Source organism: Diadema setosum, chromosome 8, assembly GCF_964275005.1.
Source record: "Diadema setosum chromosome 8, eeDiaSeto1, whole genome shotgun sequence".
Classification (NCBI taxonomy): domain Eukaryota; kingdom Metazoa; phylum Echinodermata; class Echinoidea; order Diadematoida; family Diadematidae; genus Diadema; species Diadema setosum.
The window spans coordinates 15,228,410-15,243,222 of NC_092692.1; the positions used below are offsets into that span (position 1 = coordinate 15,228,410).

General features: G+C 37.7%; 1 protein-coding gene across 1 annotated transcript in view; it reads left to right on the top strand.

Moving 5' to 3' along the window:
- The window catches only part of LOC140232085 (uncharacterized), a 32,154-nt gene that overhangs the window by 11,388 nt on the left and 5,953 nt on the right, over positions 1-14,813 (top strand). Inside the window, exons 5-9 of the mRNA XM_072312237.1 lie at positions 540-766; positions 3,322-3,446; positions 3,981-4,110; positions 5,206-5,471; positions 9,500-9,744. Of these exons, the coding sequence (XP_072168338.1) occupies positions 540-766; positions 3,322-3,446; positions 3,981-4,110; positions 5,206-5,471; positions 9,500-9,744 (993 nt within the window). The remainder of the gene's footprint in view (positions 1-539; positions 767-3,321; positions 3,447-3,980; positions 4,111-5,205; positions 5,472-9,499; positions 9,745-14,813) is intronic.

The window sequence follows — 14,813 nt, forward strand, 5'->3', positions numbered from 1 at the left end:
CTTTTTGTACAAAAAAAAAAAAAATCTTATGAAGCAATTAATGATCACTGACTTCCATTGTATAATTGACGGGCAAAGGTAAAATGAGTGCGTTGGCTAATTCTATTTGTTGCTAATGGTTCAGAAGGAAATTGGTAAGTTCTCATCTCTATGTCATTTTGAGCAGGTTAAATAATGCACACTTTAGTAACCGATTACACGTTTCCATGGTAACATCATTTTGAAACAATTTTACTTGAAATACACATGTTCTTAAATAGCTTGTAAATGATCATCAAGGTAATTCCCAAAAATTATAAATGTGGAAAAAGTGTCTACAGAACACTTATACAGAGAAAGTGTAAAGCAGGTGTATGCAGCTTTAAAAAAAAAAATGGAAATTTTGATATATTTAAAACTGAACACTAGTGACGTATTGTAATGCATATAACGCAGAATTGCTATTATTGCAGCGTTATTTTCTCTGAAAATTAACATTGCTGGCACATTCTCTTTAGTACCATTCACCTACTTATTCTTATGCTCTCCCGTTTATATAGCTAACTGGATTTTTCAACACTATTAATGTGAGCGTCAAGAACAAACTAGAAGAACTAGTTGGCCATGGTGTGACCACTGTTAGTGAGGCCAGGCGGCACCTAAAGGTGTATGTGGAAACGGTGCTTTTCCCAAACCCAAAGTCACGTCCAGTTTCTTCAGACACAGCATACTATCCAACTGACCGGGTTATTAGAAACCACATCTACGCGGCCCGTATGAAGTTGAGGTATGCTGTCATAACTTATGATGCAGACTGATGTATCAGCTCTTCATCTGTGCTTACCAGTATGCCATCATTATTACGTAGTTCGCAAAGGGCAGGTGTAATCAATCAGAGCTATATCATTTTTTTTTTATACCCGAAATAAGATTTTTGATTAGCTTATCGCAAACATGGGGACTTTTTGTTATAGGTTTCGCAGGAATAAGCTAGAATTTTCTTACAGCACATAAACTGCACCCAGCAAACCAACAACTGCTGATGTTTTGAAAAAATATGCATTCTTTATGACATGTACTTGATAAGTTCAATACTTTGAAAGATACATAATAATGTTATATCTGACACTATCAGCCTTATAATAACTTGGGCAGCTTACATGATATTCACTTGGAATTATCAGGTAAGTTTATAATTTTCAGCTTATTGAGTAACAGATTTGTCAAATTTTAATATTTCATGTCAAGAACATTTAATGTTGTAATGGTCATGTTCATTGCTTTGCAGAAACTTTCATTATTGTTTTTATTGTCTACACATGTTTCCAGTGATTATTACATTTTTTTTCTATACTCGTCTTATGTGGTTCCAGCACATGAAAGTACATGTTTCTTTCGAAGTTCTTCAACATTATAATACATGATAAGGAATGAGGCGATTGTCTTATTCAGTGTGAACGTTTACGCGGAATAATGATATATAATAAATAAGACTGATAATAATAACGTATTGATTGAATAATTACATCTTAGCCTCCACCTTCAGGTGTCTCCGGAGGCGTGATTTTTTTTTTTTTTTTTTTTTATGATGGAATTCCATCCATTTTCACGATTTTAAAGAGTGACGAAACTGGTGCACACTCGCATTCTAATCATTATCGTTTCTTCGAGCATTATCCAATGTGAATGTTAGTAGCTTGAAACTAGTGTACAGGTGGAATGTTACTTTCCAGAATTTTGTCCAAGAGACACATGACCACCGAAGTCGTGAGCAAGCACTCCTATAAGTAGAAGTAAACAAGCCACGTGTATGGGCACAATGCATGAAACAAGCAATTGCTTTAAGCAAAAGCACAAGTTCGTCAAGCAAAAGGTCTAACTCAAGCAATTGCTTAAATCTATAAACCTTTTGCTTGTGCTTGTACCTTCTGCTTGCCCTCCACAAGCAATTGCTTGCGTTTTAACAAAAGGGACGTCACGCCTGTGCGAACACAAGAACAAAGGCGGATGTGACAGCATATATTTTAAAGGGCATGTGTGCGCGGAAATATTTCCTGACATAGCAAAGGAGATATGAAATGGCACTCATAAATGCACACACAAACGTAAACATACATCTATACACACACACTAACTGGCTGATTCCCTTCTCTGCTGATTTTATCGTAGTGACCCGGATCTGCCTGATGGTAGGAATGTGGAGAGAGGTTCCTTGCTCTCCACCTATAAAGTCAGACATTACTCCTTTTTTTTTTTTTTTTTATAATATATCAATTTATAAAGCGCAAAACCTATAAACATATATTCTTCTGCGCTGCAAAAGCTTCTGATGTGCTTGATAATAATGAACAATTAAATGAAAAGATGTGTTTGGAGCCGTGATTTAAAGACAGCTACGGTTTGGCATTTCCGGACTTCTAATGGAAGATCATTCCAGAGTTTGGGAGCTGCACAGGCAAATGCTCTGTCTCCCAGTGTTACTTTTGTTTTTCATGTTGGAATTTGTAAAAGTAGAGTGTCCTTAGAACTGCGCAAATTGTGAGTGTGTCTATAAGATTTGAATACTAATGATTCGGATATGTACCTGGGGGCTTGACCGATGAGTGATCTATATACAATCAATAAAATCTTAAACAATACTCGTTAACGAATCGGAAGCCAGTGTAAGTCTTTCAGAAGAGAAGTAATCCTTGAAAACCTGGGTTTGTTACAGATAATCATTGCGCAGGAGTTTTGGAATCGCTGCGGGCGCCCAACTTGAGAATCAGGGAGTCCATATAATAACACGTTACAATAATCCAATTTACTGACAATGCATGCTTGTACGATCATTTTCATACTGTTCTCATCAAAATATGTCCTAATACGTCTGAGATTATATATCATATGGTATGATGATTTACACACACTTGTGATGTGTGCTTCCATGTTCAATATAGCTCTATGGTCAAAACACACTCCAAAGCCCTTTTTACACTTTTGTTTCTTAACCCCTTACTTTCTCTGACCCAGGACTATCGTTAGTCCGTATCAATTTTTTCAGCTTTTTACACTCGCCAATAAATCCGGTACTAGGCTCTTGTCCTGGGCTAAGGAGAAAACTGACCTGAGTGTAAAAAACAATTTTATTAAGATTTTGGGTAAATCAGTTATGTATGTATGTATGTAAGTAGGTATGAATGTATACAATGTATGTACTTACGTATGGATTGATTGATTGGCTGATTATTTGATTGATCCGTATATGCATGCATGCATGCGTGCATTCATTCATTCATTCATTCATTCATTCATTCATTCATTCATTCATTCATTCATTCATTCATTCATTCAATTGACTAGATATGCCAAACTGGATCAAGAAAACCTACAAAAACAAGTCGAGGAGTGGAGGACACAGAATCCAAGGGATAAGTACAAGCTTGTGCTTGCAACATCTGAACCGACAGCGGAAACAACTGCACAAGGTGCCTAATTTACACCCCCCCCCCTCCAAAAAAAAAAAAGAAGAAAGAACAAACCAACCAACCAACCAAACAAACCAAACAAACAAACAAACAAACAAACAAACAAACAAGTAAACAAACTAGCAATCACGAACAAAAACAAAAACAAAACAAATTGTGGTAAATTCCAAAATGTTAACATTGGTATAAAAAAGATGTGAGGGATGCCCTTTGAACGAGAGTGTTATTGACCGTCACCAAGTAATTACTTATTTATAACTTTTCAACCACAGTGCAAGTTTCAAGATGACTCAATTCCTGCAGCACGCCATTTTTAAATACAGACCTTATGTTTAACGTTTCTGGTACATGTATTATTCATATTCAATGTAATGGGAGGACTTAAATATGATATTGGTGTTTGGTGGGCTTGCAAAGGAAGTACTTCTGCATTGCATAAATTTGTAGTTTCCATTTAGTCATTGTCTGTAATTTGATTTGCATTTAAAGTACACCTATCTTCTCATTTTGTAGTATCTATATTCTGCATTACAGATGTTGAGCAGTCATTGAATGCTGACGACATGAATGACGAAGATGAAGTCCTTCCAATACCAAAGAAAGAAGAGAAAGCAACATTCTTCTTCTGCCACCAAACCGAGTATCAAAGACACCTTCTCCAAAGGTTATTTAATATCTGCATGTACAGATCCTGTTTAGATACTTACGCTATTGTTAAGTGATGGGAAATCACCACTCTGCAACTATGTCCTTCCTTGTTGATATTTATTCCAATGTATACAGTCCCTACTGCAATAAATTTCGTTCCTTCTCTATCGCAACAACGTTTTTCTTCATACATGGTTACCCGTTACTATATTCTTCAGTCCTTTGATGGATGCTGTTATAAATAATGTCGTGAACAATAATATTGATGAAGATTTTCATGCTTAGGGATTCAAAACTTAAATCACTGCACATGCAGGACATATTTCTATGTTTTGTTCTTCTCTCTCTCTCTATCTCTTTTTTTTTTCTAGGTCAATTATACCTTGGAGAATTACCCAAGACCCTTCAAAAAACCCTAACCCTAGTCTTAGAATCCTGAACCTAATCCTAAACTTTACCCAACATCAAGCCCTTATAGCCTTAACCTTATAACACTAATCTTTAGTACAACGTTGTCACTAACTATAAGTTTGGAGCCGGGGGTATTTTTCCCCCTATCTTAAGGGAGGGGGTGGGGATGATTAATAATTACCCTAATTCGTTTTTTTTTTTGTTACTTCTTGATTTTGTATATAGCTTTCTTTTTCTTGAAATTTATTATTAATTTCAAACAAAGCTATAGTGTGAAAACGTGTTTATTCCTATGCCCGTATCCCATTACTCCTAACAGCACAAAACATCGCAAAGTTGTCGTAATTAACATCTCCTTAATCATAGTAATTTCATAGGACTTTCAAATCGTACAATGCACTTAATTTCCTAGTACATAAAAGAAGGAAAAACACATTAATGCCTAATACATTACTGAAAGCGTCAATCATTTTTGGGTCAATGTAGCCAAATTTAATTCCACATGCTGGATTTATGATAGCCACGTTTTTTCTACCGTAAGTACCGTAAGTAGTATATCAACTTCAGATTTATATTTTCATCTTGTTTTTTAAACTTCATTTTGAACAAAATAAAAAATACATAGAATCCAAAGTAACCATGCATATTGAGTTTCATGATAGCCAATTTGAATTCAAATTTTATATTTTCTTAATGTTAGATACGGCAATACCCTTTGCCTTTTGGATGCCACATATAAGACAACGAGATACGAGCTTCCCATGTTCTTCTTGGCTGTGAAAACAAACTTTGGATATAGCGTTGCAGGACAATTCGTCGTCCAGTTCGAGACAGTTGCAGCCATTCAGGAGGGACTCCGAACTATTCAGCAGTGGATGCTGGAAGACGAAAGGCCTTGGACTCCGAGATATTTCATGACAGATTTCTCGGAACGGGAGATACGAGCAATTGAAGAGACCTTTCCAGGTAGAGTAGATAATGTAGATAACGTCGTTGCGGAAAATGTATAAATCCGTTATGGAACGTTCCAGTCATGTTAGAAGTTACTCTGATTTAAGATGTAGGATATTACGGTCTCTTTCGTGAGGTCGTCATGCAAAATTAATACTGCGTCTATTCACTTCGAGGGTTTTATCCATAACCGGTTCTTTTGTCATTCAAATACATTTTCAGTCAGTCGAACTTGTGTTCATATAAATCAAATTTAAAAAGTAGTCACTAAGATTGGTCGAAGAGAGGTTTGTTCCAACGTCATGAAGCGGTAATTCATTTCGCGAAAGAGGCGAAGGGGATTGCACATTGTCGCTATACCACCATACTTATAATCTTAGAGCAATTTCAAGGAAGCAAATCAGCACAATGGTGCTGATGTTCTATTACATAAGCACATGTTTTCATCCATTGCCCATGACCCTATGTTTCATATGTTTTAATGACTATGATGGTATACAGGATCATTCATTTGCTGTTAAGCTCCGTGAAACTAGTTGCACTCCAGCGTTACCATTTTCACTCATCCATTTAATTCAATTCAAAAGTTTTATTTTCAATTCTTTCAAGAGAATGCACAAAATTATAAATTCGACATGCGTTTGAACGAATGATACATAGACAGCAAAGGGAAACGTTTGTCAGTATGTCATTTCAAAATGAGGCATTTTTCATACTAACATATTTTTACATCCTGCAAAAAGTGGAGGTACCCACTCAAAAGACTATGCTTGTACAATTTGGGCACCTCACAGGAGAAAAAAATTAGGTGAAAACTTAACTACACATTTGCGGGATGAAAAAAAAAATATGGAAGTGGAAAGGGGGGGGGAACAGAAATAGAAGTAAAGAGACGACTAAAGAGACAATTAAAAACAAAAAGCCTAGATCAATCGATACATTCAAGATCAAATCAACAGAATCTATTAGCCATATCATTCAATCAATTCAATTCAATTTTTATTTTCCACTCATGGGGTGGAACACCCTCGTCAGCCAAAGGCTGGTTTTCAGAGGGGTCCACACATACAGGTTAAAAATGCAAACATTATACATACAGTACGACAAGGATATACATCACATAATATGCAAAGAACAAGAAACAAGGTATAAGCACCATGATAGCTTGTTTCAGACACAAAAGAAGAAAAAGGGAAAAAAATATCTACAGGGCCTTAGATTACGACATAAAAAAACAAAAAATAAGGGCATGTGACACTGAATTTCAAATACAGAAGAGAATCGGTATTGCTGAGATATTTTGACTGTGAATTGATGAGTGAAAAAAAAATGGTTTAAACTCCATCCGGTTACGCATCCTATATTCATAATTATTTTATATATTCATGTAGTTGTTTTTTGAATGTATCAAGGGAAATATCAGAAGAAATATGTCGAACTACATCATTCCATAAAGAAGCACCTTCATATACAAAACATCTTTTACCATAATCTGTTTCAGGGCGTGTAATGTTCAATTGCATGTCGCCCGACCTTGTGGCATAATGTGATTGACGTACTGTGAAGAGTTCATTCAGATATTGAGGGGCAGTATGATGAACACATCGATACATAACTTGAGCTAAATGCTTTGATCTGCGAATTTGCAATCGATCTAGTTTTAATGAGGAATACAATGATCTACTTGGGAATAACTGGTTCACCTTCAACACTGCCCTCAAGGATCGGTTTTGCAGAGATTGCAACTTATCTAAATTTGTTTTGTTGGTGTTTCCCCGCACCACAGAACAGTAATCAAAATGAGCTTGAATAACATATTTGTAAAATAATGCAGCTGTTTTCTGAGTAATGAAATATCGTATTCTTTTTAATAGATACAGATTATCATGAAGTGTAGAGCGCTGAAAGCGACGAGAAAGTGATATATTATACAATATAATTGTAAGGAATTGCTGATAGCAGAACATATCATCTGTTCTGTGAGATCACGTGTAATAATATACAAGTGTGCACCTAAATAAACAAGGGATGTGATGAGGAATGCCGCAAAAGACGCGACCTGACATACCTATGAAGAATCAATGGGATCATGGTGCTTACAAACCTACATGCTATCAAAATTAACAAACAAACTTAGTTTCTTTCTGTTACATCATAACACTTAGGGAGGAATGGTTTCAATATTTTTTTTTTTTAAACGAATACAAAGAAGGATCATTTTTTATGTCTGGACAAAGGGTGTTCCAGAATCTTGGACCTGTATGAATACATGTCTGGTGAGGTAACACAGTTCTAAGGAGGGTCAAATGAAATTCATTAGACTGTCTTGTTGGGTAACTATGGTATGTCAGGATACGAGGAAACATAACATCAAATAACGCGAAGACAATTGCTATTATAATTATACATAAATTGTCTTAAATGAAATAATAGCAAATCTTCATTTTCCAGAATCTTACTTTCAAAAAACAAAAGCTGTATGAGAGCAAGGAGCGGCATTACAAATGATTCGAAGTGCCTTCTTTTGTAACAATAAAACCCTATCTAATAATATTTGATGCGTGTTTCCTCATGCTGAAATTCCGTAATTCAAACAAGGTATAATATCAAAGACGAAAACAGTATAAGTAAAGAGTGTTGGGGAAGAAACAGTTTAAACCTATCAATGACGCCTATATTACGTTAAATAATTTTACAAACATGATCTACATGATCCATACAGATCCATAACCCTTCTTTTCCCGTACCCCCCCCCCCAAAAAAAAGGAAACGCATTTATATGATAATTGCATGTATATAGCATATGATTTTGTAATCATTTTTTTTTTTAGGTATGCATACAATAGGCAATAATGTCTAGTTGAGAAAAGAAAAAAAAAAAGAAATCATGCGTACCTTTTCTGTCTCATCAAGAAACTGCAGCAATGCACATCAATGACATTATAGCATATATTTTTGTGATAGGCCTATATGGGAATTTCATCTCACCAGACTTAGTAATCTATTTCCTCCTGATCAAGGCCTCTTGGGAGGTATGTCAGGGTGTCGATATCAAATGAATGTGTCTATACATAGTTTTGTGAAATGATGAGGGTCATTGTTTTGCCTTCAGGCATGATGTATATGACATATGCAACGTTTTCACATGAAAAAAAAAAGCGAAATTTCAAATCCTCGTAACGTCCGACGCGACGTTGCGAAACGTTTTGAATATTTAATGCAAATATAATATAATACAATGGTTACTGTTTGTGCTATCATATTTTAGTTTTCCAAATATCATTCGTATATCAGTGTACTCTATGAGAAGAGAGAAGTTATTTGATACTATCCTTATGCTGTAAAAAAAAAAATGTGTGATTTGCATTTTCCCACGTATACATCATGCTTTGTTAAAGGAGATGGCGAGTAACTGATCAGTATTTATCAGTGGGAATGCTGGGGGATGATTGTTCGAACTCTTGAAGGATTCGTTAAAGAGTATATTATATAATGTATTGTTGTGTGAAAATAATTTGCTTCAGAACGGTCGCGTGTTCAAGTAATAAGCAGTTTAATGTCCCGTCAGTGTACAGGCATGCTAGCCTGGAACCACTGAAGTGCACATTACTAGAATATGAGACCATTCTGAAGCAATTAATTATCACACAACAATAGACATAATGTACTCTAAAATGAATCAAACAAAGATTCGAACAATCATCCCCCAGCCTTCCCAGTGATTCCCACTGACCAGTTACTATAGGCACTCCCTTTAATATCACATGATTCAGTATTCAATATGACTAGTTGAAATAGTTGTAAAAATAGACATTGTTGTTGGCCCTACAGCACAAACTGTAACGACTCGTTTTTTCGTTGTCATCTCCTAACCGCAAAGTCCGTCTGCCTGAAAATTAAATACATACGAAGAAACGATCAGCAAGTGAATATGCGATGTGCTAACGTATATCGTTACATTCAGCAACAGCAAGATTTTTCAGATGCAGGTCTAATGTCAATAAGTGAAACATATTATTGTTACTATGTGTTTCAATCTTCAGGGTGTCATGTCTTTTTGTGTGACTTCCACCGAGAACAGAGTTGGGTCCGCTGGGTGGCGAAGTCATGTAATTGTGTTCCAGCAGCCTGCAAAGAGAATTTGCTTTCTATGTTGCGTAAATGTGCGCATGCTGTGACGCCTGCAGACTATGAAAGGGCCCTGGAATCCCTGAAGACATCGCAGATCTGGATGGATAACAAAAGGTTGCAGACCTGGTTTTCCAAGCAATGGATCCCACACAGTAGGGTGAGTATCATTCTGTAACTTAAACATTGTTTTTATTATAGGAAAAACAAAAGCAATAAAATCTAAGCAAGCATGCATAACCGCGTTCATGAAGAGCAATTATAATCATGTTTTTGATCTCTGTAATTTTGTTTGATGTTCTTTAATAAAAAAAAAAAAATTGAAAGATAAAAAAAGAGCAATTATGTTTTTCATATAGATGAACAGCACAATATTGGCGTTGATAGGCCCTTGTGGAGCCGGGAAATGTGCAAATACCGGGAAATGCGCAAACGCCGGGAAATGTGCAAACGCCAGGGAATGTGCAAACGTCTTGCCGGGAAATGTGCAATTCTCTAAATTTCATCAACGGGAAATGTGTAAACGTGACGCCGGTCAATGTGCAAATGTTCATTTCACCTATATTAAGTACAGATGGGACAGATACTCTCAATCAAACATGTGGATGAATCATTACTACCTTTATCCCATGTCTCAGCCACCACCGGTCTATAGCGACCATTTGTCCTTTATCTTAACATTTTCAACATTTCTTGTAAACCTCACAACGAATTTTCACCAGATTTGGCAGATAGCATCTTAACAGCGGGTCGTAATTTCTTAAAATGAGCCCCCCCCCCCCTCACACACACCATCACCGAAGGAGGAGGATGGGTTGAAGTCTCAAAGGCCCTGAACTATGGATTTTTCCCCTCTTCTTCTGCCGAACCGAAAAAAGATAGAGCAAAGTTAGTGCTTTGAAGAGATTAATGACTTAAATTTCATCTTTGATTATAGTGGATCGAGGAGTGCCCTGAATTGGGGGGGGGGGGGGGGGGTGACGCAGAGGAGAGGGATTGTCCACATTTTCAGCATCTTCATAAATCTCACTACAGATTATCACCAAACTTGGCAGAAAGCATGTTTACGGTGATATGATCCCTAAACTCTGGATTTTGTCTACTTCTGTCAAACCGGAAAAGATAAGAGTTAAGTCAGTGCTAATGAAGACGTTAGTGACTGAAATTTCACGTTTGATTATGGTGAATCCGGGGGAGGGGGAAATTAGAGGAAGAAGGGGGATTTTCCACATTTTCTGCATCTGTTTTATAAATCTTTGACGAATTTTCACCAAACGTGGTAGCATCTCTAGGGTAGTAGAATCCCACTTTGTTCGAAACGACAACAAGTTCAATTTGTTCCCTTTCCTCAGAGCGGGGGCTAAGACGAGGGCAGCCACCACGTGACGATTATAGCAGACATGAAATTTCATCAAATAATAATAATTATAAAACATTTTTCTAGAGCGCAAATTACATTCAAGTCTCTGAGTCTTTTAGAAATGAGAAAAGACAGATTATGCATGTAGCCCAGTGGCTACTAGCACACAAAATTTCCCCGTGACGCAAAAGTACACAGCCCTATACAGCCCCTTCTTTGAGTTTATGCAGTCAGTGAGGTCCTGGTGAAATCCTTTGTTTTGCTTCCTGCCAGACTTCCTTTGCTTAATTCCCCTTCCCAAGAGAAGAGTGATTGACGGCAGTTTATGAGTTTAGCAATTAACTCCCCCATAACAGGTCCATAATCCTCAGCACCAGAGCCCCACCCCAAATAACTGAACGTAACTAGTGTGAGGAGGCGCTTCACCCCCTAATTTTCATGTGCAATGATTCCGGTGTTAAGAAGTAGTCAAACAAATTAGAGACCATTGGTGAGCAATGTGGACACTGGCTCTTTGTCTCCTGCCCCTTGTTTGATATCGTTAATTATAATTATGAGGAAATTGACAGGAAACACTACAGCAGATTTTGCATAGGAAATAATGGTAGGAGCTGATGGGACATTTCACCAATGGGATTTTATTATTTTGTGGAGACACTCCCAAAGATCAAATTTAACCAATGAAATAATGGTAGGAAAAGAAAATGTGAATAGTTAATTAGGTATAAAAGAGCATGTTTGAGAGTTGTTTAAAAAAGTTGGTGAGTGTCAGACTTGGTGAATGACTGAGCTGAGAGGAGAGAAGTGGCAAGCAAAATTCGATCGAGCTCCTACACATTATGTAGAGAAGCAATTAAGAGCTGCAGAGTATTTTGGAACTTTGAGAGTTGTTTGAAGCTTGAGGAGACAGGAGCAGATTTTTGGTTGGAGACCACTGAATTGAGTTGGAAACCCCCTTCCTTCACCCATCATGTCCTCTCCAAATTAATTATTAACCTGCACTGACACTGTGTACCTCGCTGACATAGAACTGTGAGCGTCATTCCGATGATGTTAATCGGACTGTTCACATGATTTAATTCGGCTCACCCAAAGCCAGAGTGTAATGAACTCGAGCGACAACTGTTTGGTTGGCGTCATGGTCATGATGGTTGGAGCGTTCCATCCGACTGAGGCAAAGCATGGACTTATTGTTGTAGGTCCATGGGCAAAGTAAAGTGACAGCGACTGTGTTGATGCTGGACTCCCCACGCCCTTGGTGATGAACCGGTTTACAGGTTTGTGGTAGATGCAGATTTCCGACTGGACACCCCAGCTCATCGGCGATGACGACATCGACATGCGGAGGAGGTCTTCATGCGTCTACCAAAAAGACGTCGAGCTAAGTGGCCATACCCCTACTAATTTCATTTTCCCAAATAACCAAGGCCCTTCCCCTCCCGTAGAGTAAAATGGTCGTAAAGAGTCTCCTGTTAATGAGTATTAAAGAGATGAGTGCGAGAGAAAGGTTCAGTTATATTATGTATTATTGATTAGTGTTGCAAGGGTGACAAAATGTCGTTCCGTAGATATTTGCAAAAATGTGTCATGAGTTGACAAAAGGAAATTGTTTGTGAGCAATTCATTATTTCAGGCCTACGGGAAGGCCGGTGAATAAATATGCTGTTAGAAGCATTAGAGTTAAATATATAAACTGTACTCCTGATCATGTTTTGTCCTTACTCCTGTGGAGAAATATTAGGTCCCTTTTAAATTTTGGTATTGTAAATTTTATTATGATTGGTGTCTATGTGATTACCTAACCCCCGACCAGTACAGAGAGAAGCTAACAGACCAGACAATCCGCCTCTGTACAACATTGGTCGCCCCCTTGAGACAATTTGGGGTTTGGGGGGTTAGACTCAATATTATGTAAGAACACACACATATATATATATATATCAACTTAAACACATCATTCAACAATTTACAAAACAATAGAAGTTACTTTACAAACAAATGAGACTTCAATAAAGCCTTGAACTGATGTAATAATGAACATTCTCTGATATCATTGGGGAGTTGATTATTATATATTCAAATGATAGTTGACGGTCGTTGACCGTATGACTTAGTTGATACATTAACCGGTTTTTAATATTGTTTGGTGCTTGAGCGAAGTTGTCTGACAGGTTGATATTCTTGGAGGAGCTGTTGCAAGTAATGTGGAGCTAACTGATGTTGACATTTATGTGAAATTACAAGTAACTTGCAAACTAACCTGTCTTTGACTGGCAACCAGTGCAACATGTGTAATGTTGAAGAAATAGAGTCACATGTGTGAGTTCGGGTAACCAATCTTGCAGCTTAATTTTTAATTCGATGCAGTCTACCTAACATTGAATCTGACAAACCATATAACAATCCACAACAATGATCAATTCTACTCATTACAAAAGCATGTATAATATAATTGAAGCAATTCTTTGTAGTCCAAATGATGCTGTACAACATATACTGTTAATATGATCGGTCAAATGCAGTTGATCATCAAAAAGAACCCCTAACATGCCTAAATTGCGTGCACATGTAATAGGACGAAGAATAAACTCATTGAAAGTTATCGGAGGAAGCAAACTTCTTGTCCTGAAACGTGAACATATATGTAGTAATTCATTTTTTCTTTCATTGATTGAGAGGCTGCTTACTGAAGACAAATCAGCTATTGCACGTAAACATCAAAGGAGATCAACCTTCCCACTTTGTGATAAAATTGATTTCTGTTCATGTTAGTTTTACAGAAAATTTCTTCAAATTGGATTATGTATTCCTTTTGTCGTGCGTAGGGTTTTCAAGAAATACCTGAAATTCTGAATTTCACCCAGACGACCCCACCCTCTTGTCTCGGTCCCTACTGAGGGGATGAGATGGGGGTGGGGGGGGGGGCTCAAACTCCTCCCACCTTTGGGGTTGGGAAGGTGAAAATTTGTCAAAGATTTTTTCAAGAAGAGGGAGAAAATTTGGAAAATGTCCCTCATCCCTTCACCCGACCCATCTCCTATCAGAGCATCCCTAGCTGCACCCGCCATAATCAAACATGAGATTTCAGTCCTTAAGGTCTTCATAGCACTAAATTTGTTCTTTTTAAAATCTACAGTAGATAAATATAAAAATTAAGAGTTCAGGAACTGTGAGGCTTCAACTCACCCACCCCCAACTCCCCTCCTCTTCGGCGGGGAGGGGTGGGGGTGGGGAGGGAGGGGATAATTTTAACAACTCAACATCAAAGTACAGTGTAAGTGAAAATCCGTAGAGATTTTTAAAGAACAATGTGGAAAACACCCTCCCTCCTCCGCCTCACACCCCACCTCCCTATCAGGGCACCCCTGGATCCGCCATTATCACACCTGAACTTTCAGTAACACTGCATAGCATTAACGTAGTTCTATCGTTTTTGGTTCGACAGAAGAAGATTAAAAATTCAAGAGATCTAGGAATCTTAAGCTTCACCTCCCCGAATGGAGGCTACACGGGTAGGGAGAGGAGTTGAAGCCCCCCCCCCCCCCCACATGGACTCGTGCTCTGCATCTCTGGATTTGTCATTAAACTTGAACTACTGTCATCAATGTCTTTATAGTACCAACCAAGCTCTATCTTATTTGGTTATAGAATATAAGAAGAATTTCTGGGAAGAAGTGCAGGGTCTTTGAGGTTCCCCCCCCCCCCACCCATTTCTCGGGGGGGGGGGGGGTGGGAGGATGAATAGTCTAAATAAATTGAGGTGGCCCATTGCCATAATGGTGCTACCTGCCAATTTTGTTGAAAAATCTGTCAAGGATCTTATTAATGAAGTATTAATGGTGGAGGTTCATGCGCAATGTTGACATGGA